The sequence below is a fragment of the Erpetoichthys calabaricus genome, chromosome 10 (genome assembly GCF_900747795.2).
Source record: "Erpetoichthys calabaricus chromosome 10, fErpCal1.3, whole genome shotgun sequence".
NCBI classification, from domain to species: Eukaryota; Metazoa; Chordata; class Cladistia; order Polypteriformes; family Polypteridae; genus Erpetoichthys; species Erpetoichthys calabaricus.
Genome location: NC_041403.2, coordinates 95,874,358 through 95,888,787, shown reverse-complemented (window position 1 = coordinate 95,888,787; position 14,430 = coordinate 95,874,358). Strand labels below are relative to the sequence as shown.

General features: G+C 38.3%; 1 protein-coding gene across 1 annotated transcript in view; it reads right to left on the bottom strand.

Moving 5' to 3' along the window:
- Positions 1 to 14,430, bottom strand: part of LOC114659264 (glucose-induced degradation protein 8-B homolog) — a 28,434-nt gene that overhangs the window by 7,731 nt on the left and 6,273 nt on the right. The window contains exons 3-4 of the mRNA XM_028811654.2: positions 8,655 to 8,851; positions 3,472 to 3,669 (exon numbers count right to left, since the gene is read on the bottom strand). Coding sequence (XP_028667487.1) covers positions 3,472 to 3,669; positions 8,655 to 8,851 — 395 coding nt within the window. The remainder of the gene's footprint in view (positions 1 to 3,471; positions 3,670 to 8,654; positions 8,852 to 14,430) is intronic.

Below are 14,430 nucleotides of genomic sequence, written 5' to 3'. Positions count from 1 at the left end.
CTGCGGTGTCTGCGTTTCTCACCTAAGTGCACAGGTGGGAAACTGCCCACATCCATGATTTGTCCTGTGGCTGATGGGCTGGGCAGGGTTGCCACCCGTCCTTTAAAATACGAAATCGTCCAGTATTTGAGAATGAAATTGCGCGTCCCGTTTTGAATCAATATGTATGCGTCCCTTATTTTTTTGTATTAAAAGTGGTAACCCTAGCAGCTGCCATGTCTTCCCCGCATATATAGAGAAGCGCGAGCCGGTTAAGGGGGAGAAGAAGTAAAAGAAAAGAGAGGAGAGGAGAGGAGAGAGAACGGAGGTTGCAGGAGGAGGCAGGAATCCGCAGCAGTAGGAAGTCGGTGCGAGAGAGCGAGCGAGTACAGGCTCGCGTGTAGCTGAACAGGCGAGCCAAACAGCTGAAGCAGGACGGTGTAGAGAAGGTCAGCTGCATTAAGTGTCTCGCCTGTTGCAGAGCCCGCATGGGAGAAGCAGGTGAGACGCTAACAGAGAAGAAGCACCGGGGATTGTCATCTGTTTTTTGAAGACTGCTTCCTGTTGACGTTTTAACCTCGTGTTAAAGGATTGTTATTCTTATGTACTTTAAACCTCCACTTCACAACTGTTTTAAGGATTAAAGATTTATTGAATGCTCTACTGCACTTTGGACACCTGTTTTGATTCTTTTAATAATCAGTTATATTATTTACCAGTGTTATTTATTAAAGGTAGACTACAGTATATATAATTTATCAGTGTTATTTGTTAGGAAAATTGATTTTTATGTTAATATATTTGGGATGCGGAACGGATTAACTGGATTTCCATTATTTTCAATGGGGACGTTTGTTCTAGATACGAGAAATTCGCTATACAAGCTCAGTGCTGGAACGAATTAAAAACTCGTATCTAGAGGTTCCACTGTACAATAAAAATCTACATACGATTTGAGTCTGTAACAGCCAGTGAAAATTTATGGTACTTGCAAAGGTTAGCATTTTTCTTTTTTATTCAGTTTGATTTTCTCAGTCACGTTCTCACTCACTCCAATATGGCACTGCTGTTTTCAAATAAAGACATGCTATAACAGAGGTGAACTCAGATGAGGATGAGAATTCTACATCGGAGAAAGTAACGTCTCCTCCCCGCAAGAAACGTCCACTCACACATAAGAACAACACAGCTGCACCAGGTGTAAAGGCGAAAGATGGCACCGTTTGAATGCAGCAAGAGGTGGGGTGTCATCCTGCCAGGGAATCTGACACACGCATGTCCTTTAACAAAACAGCAGGGCATGCCAAGCTCACCAAGGTATCATGTAAAGTTTTGTTTTGTGATTATCAAATCAAAGTATCAAATCAAAGTGAACTTAACTGTCATCTCAACCATATATAAGTATACAGATAGACGAAATTGCGAAGCTCAGGGTCCACAGTGTAACATGAAGTGCAAATAACAAATTAAAAATAGAATTAAAATTTAAAATTAAAACACAAACAAGACAAGACAAAGAAGTATCAGCAACACTGACGTGTAGTAAGCAATATGAACACTGATGCAATGATGATGATTAATTATGTTTTGTGATGGTCTTTATATGAAAATATTTATATATGTTACTTATATAAAAGCCACATTAAGTGTTATTTACCCATGTTTATTTACTTATCTTTCTACAGTGTAAAGTCACAAGTAGACTGCAGAGCTTCCTGTGTTTGATATACTTTGTGAGCATGCCCGTGTCTATGTGCAATGCCACACCTTATTCAAGAAAAGATCCCAGTCCAAGATAATTCAGGATATTTTCATTTAACCAAACACTTTAAAGCTGTTTTTGTAACAACATGCTTTAAAAATCTGATTTGTAAGAGAATCACTTTGATAGGTTTGTAACATTTGTCTGTGTAAGAGTTATATTTCCATCATTAGCTGGTAAAAAACTTAATGAGTAATATTTAATAGATGTGTGAAATGGGTTCAAACTAATATGAGATTTTTTTTTTTTTTTACATATTTCTCCCACCTTTAAAGCTTTCTGTGTGAATCTAGACTTGTCCATTTTATGTTAATCCAATATTACAATTGTAAAAACAGCCTTTGTTGTTCTCTTTTCTAAGAATCTTACGAGTGATCAGATTTTGTTATTGGTTAGCCAGTGTATAAATCAAGAATTAGAACATTACTGGACTAATGTGTCTTGCACTCAATTAATTGTAACTGAGAAAATGCATTACATTCACAAACATAATTCAAATAGGTCATTCTCGGTGATGCAGTTCTTTTAATAAAGGATACTGTATGTTTTACTACCAGAAAAATGTGTTTTGTGCTTAGAAGCATAGAAAAACTAAGTAAATATTATTCTGGAATTAAGAAATGGGACAGCTCATTTGATTGCTGGTGTAATGGCCACACTTGTTTAAACTCACCTTGGTTTTTACTTGGTGCATCTGTTATTAGCATTAGTGTACAGTTTCCTACCACATTGCACAGTCCTATGCACATAATTGTGGCTGTGTGAGAGGTTTGAAAATGAATGGATGCATGGACAGATATCTGTACACACCCAATCAGAGAATGAATGCAAAGCTTCTGTTCCTTTATCACTATTCACTACTTTATCACTAGAACACTATTAAAAAGTAATTAATATCATCTACAAGTTAAACAAATATAACTAACATTTGAATGGTCAAATCATTGTGTTAAAGCATGCACAAATCTATTTCTGACATAACAATTGGATAAAAGTGGCAAAATCAAAAGCCTATGTTGTTTTGTTTTACTTTTTACTATTTTTTTTTTTTTTTTAAATGATAAGCATGATTCTAATAATCACACACTGAAATTATCCTGCCACGAACACAAATCATTTCCTGATGCAATTTTGTCATTTTTCTTTTCAGTACTGCAGCACTGTAAGACATTTTCATGCATAGTTTATAGTAATGGTTTTTGCTACTATTATTGTGCCTTGCAAACTATTGTGTCTACTTGCTGCCACTCAACTTTGATTTGGTACTACAGATACTGTATATAAAAAAAAAAAAAAGAAGCTAATATTGTTATGTTTAAAGCATTTTAGTATTGACTTGATACCGAAATATTCATTCTAGTGACATCACTAGACTGATGAGGCAAGGAGACTGATGGCCTCAAGGAGACAGAAATAGAATAGCATCCTTGCCATAAACAATGGTAGCAGAGGATGAAGCATGCATATGGGATGTTTCACTGTATTAGAGGCTACAAGACTTGTCAAGGAAAAAAGCAAAATGGATGCACCAAAGCAAAAAAAAATAAAAAAAGGCTACAGCCAAACAGACACCATGGCTTACTAGACATTTTGGCAGAGCAATAACCCTAATTCAAACGCTGTCACTCAATTTCTAAATAAATAAAGGCCTTTACATGAAGAGAAATCTTTTCTATGTTTTGTTAATTTGGGGTGGAAATGAAAGTGGCTTAAACATTTCTAAATATCACCTTCTGACGTTGCATCATGTTCAGCAGGTCTCCAAAAGGGGACTCCTCAGGGTTGTCAAAAGCAAGTAAAGCAAGAGTGCGCTCCATTTCTGTGAGACATTCACGACTCTCCTCACCCTGTTCTGCCAGCTGTGTCTGAGCAAATTCCAGAGCTGCTTCAGTTTCCCTTTGGCGTATCAGCTCGATCAGATGTTGTTGCTAGTATGATTACATGAGAGAACAAAAAAAGCAAAGAATCTAAGCAACTCTGCAGTAACAATAAACTACTTCAAATAAATTAAAAAATTATTTTTTACATAAAAATTGAAATGAACCTTCTAATTCAAAAATTATGCCATTAAACTGTGCGTGTACTCTGAAGGAATGACAACCTGTCTAGTGCTGACAAGTGCTTGTCTACTATCTTGAATCCCTTTCGCCGTCAGCACTAGTTCAGGCTCACCATGATTCAGAAAAAGAAAAAAATATTTCTGAAGATGGATGACTGGTTCTCAAACATGACATTTCAGTACAGTATCACACAACAATCTAGCTGGTATTAGAGCAATACTATATAAAATTAACTAAATTCTGAAGGAAAAAATCCTAAAAGTCATGGGCAGGGCAAAACCTTAGGAATCATGTAGTTGTAATACACCACAGATTCGTAAGACACTGTGCTTAATTGCTGGGGTGTCACAGCTCCAGAGTCCGGGGTTGAGGCACTACCTAAGTGAAATTTACATGTTCTATTCATGTCTACATGGGTTATCCTTCCATATTCCTCCAGTGTGAGTACCGTATTTTTTGCTCCATAAGACGCACCTGACCATTAGACGCACCTAGGTTTAGAGGAGGAAAACAAGAAAAAAAATAATCTGAACCAAATGGTGTACTAATATATTTAATAAAAGAAATAGAGATGGGACTAGACTGGCGATACAACTTCAGGGAGCATTGGTCCAAATGTGCTTTGTCCCCTGGTGGCTTTGGACAGGTTATGCCGCATGATAGGTACGTGCTCCTGCAAAGTAATTGTGAGCAACTGAGCTTCATAAATTCTGACACTAGCGATGAGGAGTTCTTGGGGTTTCCAAAAAACTAGAAGAGTGCTTGAACCTAAAAATCTCTCCTTATTTGTTAATGACAGTGATGACGGTTCTTAATACCGCTGTTGACTTTACATGGTTGAAATATTATTCTGCTATATTTTATTAAATACAGTGGGGCAAAAAAGTATTTAGTCAGTCACCAATTGTGCAAGTTCTCCCACTTAAAAAGATGAGAGAGGCCTGTAATTTTCATCATAGGTATACCTCAACTATAAAGAGACAAAATGAGAAAAAAAAAAATCCAGAAAAATCACATTGTCTGATTTTTGAAGAATTTATTTGCAAATTATGGTGGAAAAAAAGTATTTGGTCAATAACAAAAATTCATCTCAATACTTTGTTATATACCCTTTGTTGGCAATGACAGAGGTCAAACGTTTTCTGTAAGTCTTCACAAGGTTTTCACACACTGTTGCTGGTATTTTGGCCCATTCCTCCATGCAGATCTCTAGAGCAGTGATGTTCCATAATTTGCAAATAAATTCTTTAAAAATCAGACAATGTGATTTTCTGGATTTTTTTTTCTCATTTTGTCTCTCATAGTTGAGGTATACCTATGATGAAAATTACAGGCCTCTCTCATCTTTTTAAGTGGGAGAACTTGCACAATTGGTGGCTGACTAAATACTTTTTTGCCCCACTGTATATTAGTACACCATTTGGTTCAGAGTATTTTTTTTCCTCCTCTAAACCTAGGTTTGTCTAATGGTCAGGTGCGTCTTAAGGAGCGAAAAATACTGTGTGTATATATATATATATATATATATATATATATATATATATATATATATATATATATATATATATATATATATATATACACACACACACACACACATATATATATACATATACACACACATACACACATTAATAATATACACAGTGGCATGTAAATGTTTGGGCACCATTGCTTAAAATGTCTGCTCTACTGAATAATTAAGTTAGAATTAAGAAGATGAACTGCTCACCAAAAGACAAAGTTAAAGATTACACATTTCTTTAATATTTTAAGCAAGATTACATTTTTATTTCCATCATTCACAGGTTTAAGATACCAAAGAAATTAAAAGGGACTGAAGCAAAAGTTTGGGCCCCCAACATGGCCAGTACTTAGTAACACCTCCTTGGGCAAGTATCAAAGCTTGTAAACGATTTTTGTAGCCAACTAAAGGTCTTTCAGTTCTTACTTTGGGTATTTTCACCCATTCATCCATGATCCTTGGGCCATCTTGCATGCAATGCCCTTTTGTGATCTTTTCACAAACTTTCAATGATGTTTAGGTCAGGGGGACTGTGAGGGCCATGTCCTCTTGAGGCTCTCCATTGCAGATTTTAAGGTGTGTTTTAGATCATTATCTTGTTGTAGGACACATTCTCTTTTTAACTTGAACTTTCTTTTTTACAGATGGTGTGATGTTTGCTTAAAAAAAATTGCTGGTATTTTTTTGAATCCATTATTCACTCTACCAACGACATGTTCCTTGTGCCACTGGCTGCATCACATGCCCAAAGTATGATCAATCCATATATATATATAAAATTCACTAAGCCGACAGAACAGACAAGACAACCATGGGATACGCACAGAACCACGCCCGCCAACTCTAAGACCATGGGATAGGACGACAACTCACAGAGCCACACCCAGCAACTCTTAGAATTCATTAAGTCCATGGCAAGCAAGACACATGCAAGACAGAGCCACGCCCACCAACTCACACAGCCGAGCCCACCAACAATTCACTAAGCAGCCGACTATGGCACATGCACGACAGAGCCATGCGCGCAAACAATTCGAGCGAGAGCGAAAGCATTTGCCAAGAATGTTTTCATTAATCAAGAACGAAAGTCAGAGGTTCGAAGACGGTCACATACTGTTGTAGTTCGGACTATAAACGATGTCAAATGGCGATCCGGCGGCGTCATTCCCATGACCCGCCGGGCAGCCAACCGGGTAACCAAAGCCTTTGGGTTCCAGGGGGAGTATGGTTGCAAACTGAAACTTAAAGGAATTGACGGAAGGGTACAACCAGGTGTGGAGCCTTTCGCTTAAATTGACTCAACACGGGAAACCTCACCCAGCCCGGACACGGAGAGGATTGACAGATTGATAGCTCTTTCTCGATTCTGTGTGTGGTGGTGCATGGCCGTTCTTAGTTGGTGGAGCGATTTGTCTGGTTAATTCCGAAAACGAAGAAGGACAAGTGGCTTTCAGCCATGTGAGATTGAGCATTAACAGGTCTGTGATGCCCTTGGATGTCCGGTACTGCACGCGCGCTACACTCAATGGATCAACGTGTGTCTACCCGGCGCAGAGAGGCGTCGGTAAGCCGTTGAATCCCATTTGTGATGGAAACCGGGGCTTGCAATTGTTCCCCACGAACGAGGAATTCCCAGTAAGTGCGGCTCATACGCTCCCACTGATTACGTCCCTGCCCTTTGTACACACCCCCCATTGCTACTACCATGGTCGGGTGACTTGGTGGATTATATACAGAAAAGCAGCCGGAACCGCAAAGAACAATGAAAAGTCAACGTGGCTCAGACGTGCATGTGGACTGTACACAGACGAAAACGACTCAGGTGAGGAGTTGGGGGCGGGAAAAATGAGCAGGCAGTGCGTTCTGAACGATGGATTTTTTCAAATGTTCATTTCTTTCCCTGTGCTTAAAAATCATTAAACAAGCAGCGCGATTATGTGGCGTATGCTACACTGCGGGTTGGCTAGTGGTTAATAGTTCGAGAGGTGTTCTTTTCCTGGAATTCGGCACCTTTTATCTCCAGGCATACCTTTGCATGTTGTGGCCAAAAAGTTCTATTCGATCTTCATCAGTCCACAGGACTTGTTTCCAAAATCATCAGGCTTGTTTAGATGTTCATCTGCAAACTCCAGGCACTGAATACTGTGACTAGGATGCAGGAAAGGATTTCCTCTGCCGACTCTACCACGAAGGTCATATTTGTTCAAGTGTCGCTGCACAGCAGGACAGTGCACCACCACTCCAGAGTCTGCCTAATCTTCCTGAAGGCCTTATGCAGCAGTTCCTTCAGAAAATTTTCTTGATCTTCCAAAACTCAGCTTGACCTCCACCATTCTGTTAACTGCCTTTTCTTAATAACACTACAAACAGAGGAAACAGCTACCGAAAACACTTTGCTATCTTCTTGTAACCTTCTCCTGTTTCGTGAGCTTCTACCATTTTATCAGAGTGCTAGGCAGCTTAGAGGAGCCTATTACTGCTGAGGTACTGCTGGGGTTTCCTATCAATGGCTGTGAACAAGCCAAAGCCCTAACAAGCCAATTAAGATCTGAGACTTTTTTATTATAGAATTATCTGAGACCTCAGATATCTTGGAGTGTCCAAACTTTTGCAAGGTGATCATTTCGTTTTTTCACTGTACAATAGTACACAACAAAATCAATATGCTAATCTTGCATAAAATGCTGAAAATTTATCATCTTTAACTGTATGCCTTTTGGTGATCCATTCATCATCTGCTCACTTAACTATTCACAGTAACAGATGTTTTAAGCAAGGGTGCCCACACTTTTGCATGCCACTGTGTACGTATATGTATATATAAATAAATAACTAGACTTGCTCTGAATCTCTGAAGAGTATCTTTCACTATGTGAACAGAGAAACTGGTGGGAATTAAAAGTAGAATTTTAAATTTAAAGTGTAATGTCAATTTGTTGTCCTGTAGCTTTTTGTGGGTTTACATTACTGAACAATTTGGCTTTAAATGTGCTCCATTCAGAGTTCATTGCTTCAATGCATAACATTATGGATCACAGGCTCTCATTTAAAACTGGCCTGAGGGCAACTTAAAAACATCTGTCTTTGAATTAGACATGTTTGAATATAAGACATGGGAAAATTGTTTCTTGTAAAATTATATTTTTTATGAAAACACATAGAAATAAAAATTACTTTATCAAATAGGTATATTCAGTATCAATTTTTTAAAAGAACAATGTACTACAGAAATTATCTCTTAAGATCTCTGTAACTTAGTTAAAACCTAGATTCCACATAGGTTAAAAGGAAATGTTACAAAATTTTTATAGGAAAAAAAAATCCATACCTGTAGATGAAAGTAAAGATACCGGTTTGTGTCCAGCAACTCAGGATGAAGGCTGTTAATGAGTGCAATAGCTTCCTGAATTTGGCCTTTCAAAATCATTTCTCTGATTTTAATACGTTCATCTAGGGAGTCAAGGTCTATGCTTGGCTCAATTCCCGATTCCATCCGGAACTTTTCAGCTGCTTCTTTAAAACCTTCTAAAATAAAAAAAGAAGTATATTTAGATATAAAGAATGAAAAATTAAAAAAAAAAAAAAAAGATTAAAATGTATTACTGTCTTGTCAAGTACAGAAAAAAACTAGAAGTACTCTATTAACAATGTCCCTTCATCCATCCTGATTCCCAACAAAGTAGTGTACTAAGCGTAGCTGCTGCTCTCTTTGTACAAGTGTTGTTCAGGAACAGCTCTAACTTCATCAATAAATTTGCAGTGTTACCACCATCATGGTCTGTTTTCCGACAAGATGGCTTATGGAGATGATATTTGCCTTCTGACAATAAAAATGTCTCAAATACCCTAAGTTCTTGTCAATAAGCCGCGGCTTATCTAAGGAAAAAAGTTGTGAAAATGAAAAAATAGAATATCGGCTTATACATAAGTCCGGCTTATACATCCATCGCGGGGGTTGCGTTCCAGAGCCACCCGCGAAATAAGAATATCCGCGAAGTAGAAACCATATGTTTATATGGTTATTTTTATATTGTCATGCTTGGGTCACAGATTTGCGCAGAAACACAGGAGGTTGTAGAGAGACAGGAACGTTATTCAAACACTGCAAACAAACATTTGTCTCTTTTTCAAAAGTTTAAACTGTGCTCCATGACAAGACAGAGATGACAGTTCCGTCTCACAATTAAAAGAATGCAAACATATCTTCCTCTTCAAAGGAGTGAAGCAAACAAATCAATATGTCTGTTTGGCTTTTAAGTATGCGAAGCACCGCGGCACAAAGCTGTTGAAGGCGGCAGCTCACACCCCCTCCGTCAGGAGCAGACAAAGAGAGAGAGAGGGAGAGTTTGTTTTTCAGTCAAAAATCAATACGTGCCCTTCGAGCTTTTAAGTATGTGAAGCACTGTGCAGCATGTCTTTTCAGGAATCAGCTTTACAAAAGATAGCAACGTGAAGATAATCTTTCAGCATTTTTAGACGAGCGTCTGTATCGTCTAGGTGTGCAAACAGCCCCTCTGCTCAATCCCCATACGTCAGGATCACAGATAGTCAGCACAAGATTGACAGAAAAGTAAGCAATCTAGCTTCTCAGCCATCTGCCAATAGCGTCCCTTGTATGAAATCAACTGGGCAAACCAACTGAGGAAGCATGTACCAGAAATTAAAAGACCCATTGTCCGCAGAAATCCGCGATATATATTTAAATATGCTTACATATAAAATCACAATTTAAATGACCGCTACGCGCTCGTGTTGACTCGGCGACGCCCAGAGCAGAAAGAACGCGCTCCGGCCGCTCCAACCGCGCCATGTGGGGAGTGAGAGAGACGCCAATATCTCACACTCTCTCCCCCCTTAAAGAAATTAAATGGGCGCGTGTGAGACCACTGACCTCCCTCCCTTCTATTAGTTATAGGTTATAGTACGTTCGGCTTATCCATGAGTCCGGCTTATCTATGATACGATTTTATTTTAAAAATTCGTATGATTTTTGGTCTCCGGCTAATACATGAGTCCGGCTTATAGACAAGAACTTAGGGTAATTTCAGAAAATTCACAAAACTGTTCATAAAATTCAGGAAACAGCAGGCCAACCATACTCCCATCTGCATCTGTGGAGATGCTGAAAAGAAGGTCAGAATCTTTACATTTCTAGGTGTCACCACAACTCTTTATGCTATCAGCAGGAAGGTTTCATTGTGTTTGTCATGATACTAGATTCATGCCTATTGTTTTCGGTTCAGTACATTTTTCCACAACTTTTAAGAACAGTTTGACCTATGTCCAAGGATAATTGCCATAAAAATTGTTTAATTTAACTGGGATTTTTACAATCTGCTCCATTTAGTCATATGACCAGGCCTATTGATTTGTACAAACTTTGTGTAAGTAGTTTTTAAGATAGAGAATTTATTTAAATACACATTTAAACACACAAGGAGGCACATGTTCACATAAGTAAAGATAGGTGATAGTTTGTTTGCCAAACCAGTGACCATCCTGGATGATGACAAAAAAGAAATCAGCACACACAAACATACTCCTAGATCCATAAAGGTCACTATGCACACACAGGTATTAAGTTACCCCTCTACCAATCTGTCCATCATGTTTACTTCATTTGGCCCAATGTGTTTTAAGTTTTTCACTTCATCTGTTTTCCTGCTTATTTTACTCTATATTTAGGTCTGTGTACATCATAAATATAGGTTAATGTATTTGATAGTATTATATTGTAAAATCTTCCATTGAGTGATTTCAGGTGGTATCACTAAGGTTAAATTTACATGGAAGTAGTTTATGGACCATTCCATACAAAATTTTACAGTATGTTGGACAGATTTTGTATTCAGTGTACCCATTTTTTGGTTTCATATTTTATTAATGTTCCTAGCTTTTGGACAAAATGCAAGAAAGAATCACAATGCACTACACTGAGAATACATGACAAACTTGGAACTTTAAATACTTCAAAAACTATTGTGGCCTCAAAATAAGGGGTCCCCAAATTTGGAATAATGAAAGATTTCATAAGAAATACATATAAGAAATGAACAAACGTACAAACACATCAACCAATGAAACAATGTATAAAATTAATTAATATTAAGTGTAAAATAAACCACCACTAAACCAGTTAATTGATAATGCATTAATAAACAAACTTTTTGTGTCTTAGGTTGTCAAGAAAATTTCATCACTTAAACAATTGTTAGCTGGAGGATAGAACAGAAGGAAGGACCCGCAAACAAGTACAAATGGAGTTAGATACATGTATACACAAAATAAATTAGTCTGCTTAATTAGCAAACCACCTTAGTTGGTAATAGCCAGCTAATTTTCAAATGTAATAATTATATTAATAAAAACAATAATTCATCCTCAACTGAACATATACTGCTTTAGAAAAGCTTGCATGGGTTTGTGACATTCAACAAAGATAAAGGAAATAAAGAGTAAGAGCTGTACAAGCATCTAGCATGAAAATGTCATACATTTACACAGATGAAATAAACTGAAAATTAAGTAGTAAAGCATGCTGTGCTTGGAAAAGGTAATAGTACAAGTGTTTATTATTAGTAACTGCAAACTCAGAATAAAGTGCTAGCTGGGTCCACAGTGAGTTAAAGATTAGTCTTAGAAATTTTGGTTTTTGCTTTACTATTCAGGCAGCAAGTCATCACATTTATAAAATCCTATTTGAACACTTTTTTATATTCATCATAAGGTGTTGACTTACACTGATAGTTTATTGCTAATTCAGGGTTCCTTTTCATTTTATAATTGGTCTTCCAAAGCTAAAAGAAATGTCCTTCAAAATTTTAATTTATGAATACATGGGAACATCATTTAACTTCAGCTCTGAATTATACCTAGTGAGATAAACCCCTCTGTTGGAAGCACTCTCAATCAATTAGTTGATATTGGTGTAAATCAAACGTTTTTATTCATATAAATACTTTCTTTTAAAAATATGAAGTGTTATATTCATTACTATTCATTACTCTTCGGTCATTTGATGATTCTTTATTACATAAGCAGAATAATAGAGACACTATGCCTCAAAATATATGTACACTTTGACCATATTTTTATATGGTAAAGCAAGTGTCACCCTAGCAATTTATAATGAAAGTCAGTTGAGAAATTGAAGAAACATGAAATAGAAGTATTTAAAAACTTATGAAACTTTCAGTTTGAAGCATCTTGGAAGATACTATAGTGTACATCATTTTTAAAATAATGACTCACTTAACAAAACTTCCAGGGCAAATGAATCTTGAATGATTATGAAAAATAATTTTGACTTCAGAAATATCCAACCTATCATTTTTTTGTTTTTTAACCTTGGGCAAAAAGTTTTTCCACAGCAGAATTAACCACATTTCATTTTCAATGTAAGATACTTTCTATATTTGGCTGGTAGTGTCCACCACTACACTAAAACATCTCATTTAGGAAGGATCAATATTCTCATTTTCAGGAGCAATTCAGAATTTATTAAGGTGACTGCTCAGTATAATCATATTAGATAGATAGATAGATAGATCTTTATTGTCATTGTCACTTTTACAAAGGAACAACGAAATTGAAGGTGCAATCAACTCAGTGTGAGGAATAAGGGTTAAAATGACAAAAAGACAGAATATAATAACAAACTGAATAGTAATAAATATACAAATTGCACTTGTTGACTTACGGTATATATTGCACATTGGAAGAATAATATAGAGCAGTTTTATTTTGAGTTCAGGGCCATGATTGCTTTCGGATAAAAGCTGTTTTTAAGGCGGTTTGTCCTAGTTTTCATAGCTCTGTATCTCTTGCCCGATGGCAAAAGCTGGAAGAGGCAATGACCTGGATGTGATGAGTCCTGCGAAATGTCTATTGCTTTTTTGCGGCTTCGGGAGGTGTAGATTTGTTCCAGAGTGGGGAGGGTACAACCAATTGTTCTCTCTGCTATTCTGACGACCCTGTGTAGCGCTTTCTTTTCTGAGGAAGTGCAACTGCCGTACCACACACACAGTCCGTACGTGAGCACACTCAATGGAACAATGATAAAAAGCAAGGAGCAGATTTTTTGGGAGGTAGTTCTTTCTGAGAATTCTCAGAAAATACAGTCTCTGCTGTGCCTTCTTTAGCAGCTCCTTGGTGTTGGCACTCCAGGTCAGGTCATCCTCCAGCTCCATACCCAGAAACCTGAACACCGGGACCCTCTCCACACATGCCCCGCCAATGGTGAGTGGCTGGATGTCAGTTTTGTTTTTCCTAAAGTCAATAACAAGCTCCTTTGTTTTTTTGTTGTTGAGGAGCAGGTTATTGACTGTGCACCACTCTGACAGTCGCTCCACCTCGTCCCTGTATGCTAGCTCACCCTCCTTGCCCGAGATGAGTCCGACCACCGTCGTGTCATCCACAAACTTTATAATCTTGTTGCTATGGTGAGTGGGGACACAGTCATATGTGTAGAGGGTGTAGAGGAGCGGGCTGAGCACACAACCCTGCGGCATCCCGGTGTTGAGGCTGAGAGCAGTGGATGTGTGGAGACCCAGCCTGACCCTCTGGGAGTGACCCGACAGGAAGTCCAGTATCCAACTGCAGGTGAGTGATGGAAGTCCCAGATCTGCCAGTTTGGACACCAGTCGTTGTGGGAGGATGGTGTTAAACGCCGAGCTGAAGTCTACAAAGAGCAGTCTGGCGTAACTCCCCTGCTGCTCCAGGTGGGTCAGGGCAGCATGAAGGGCTGTGGCCACAGCATCCTCCGTGGATCTCTTTGCTTTGTAAGCAAACTGAAATGGGTCCAGGTCTGCTGGCAGGCAGGCGATGATATGACTCCGCACCAGTTTCTCAAAGCACTTCATGATGACAGATGTGAGTGCCACTGGGCGGAAATCATTCAGACTGTTCATGTTGGATTTTTTTGGCAGCGGAACAATGATTGAGGACTTGAGGCAGGATGGGACAGTGGCCTGGGACAGGGACTGGTTGAAAATCCTGGTGAAGATTCCGGCCAGTTGATCTGCACAGTCTTTCAGCACCCGTCCAGCCACACCGTCGGGTCCTGCAGCCTTCCTCGGGTTCACTTTCCTCATCACCCGCCTCAC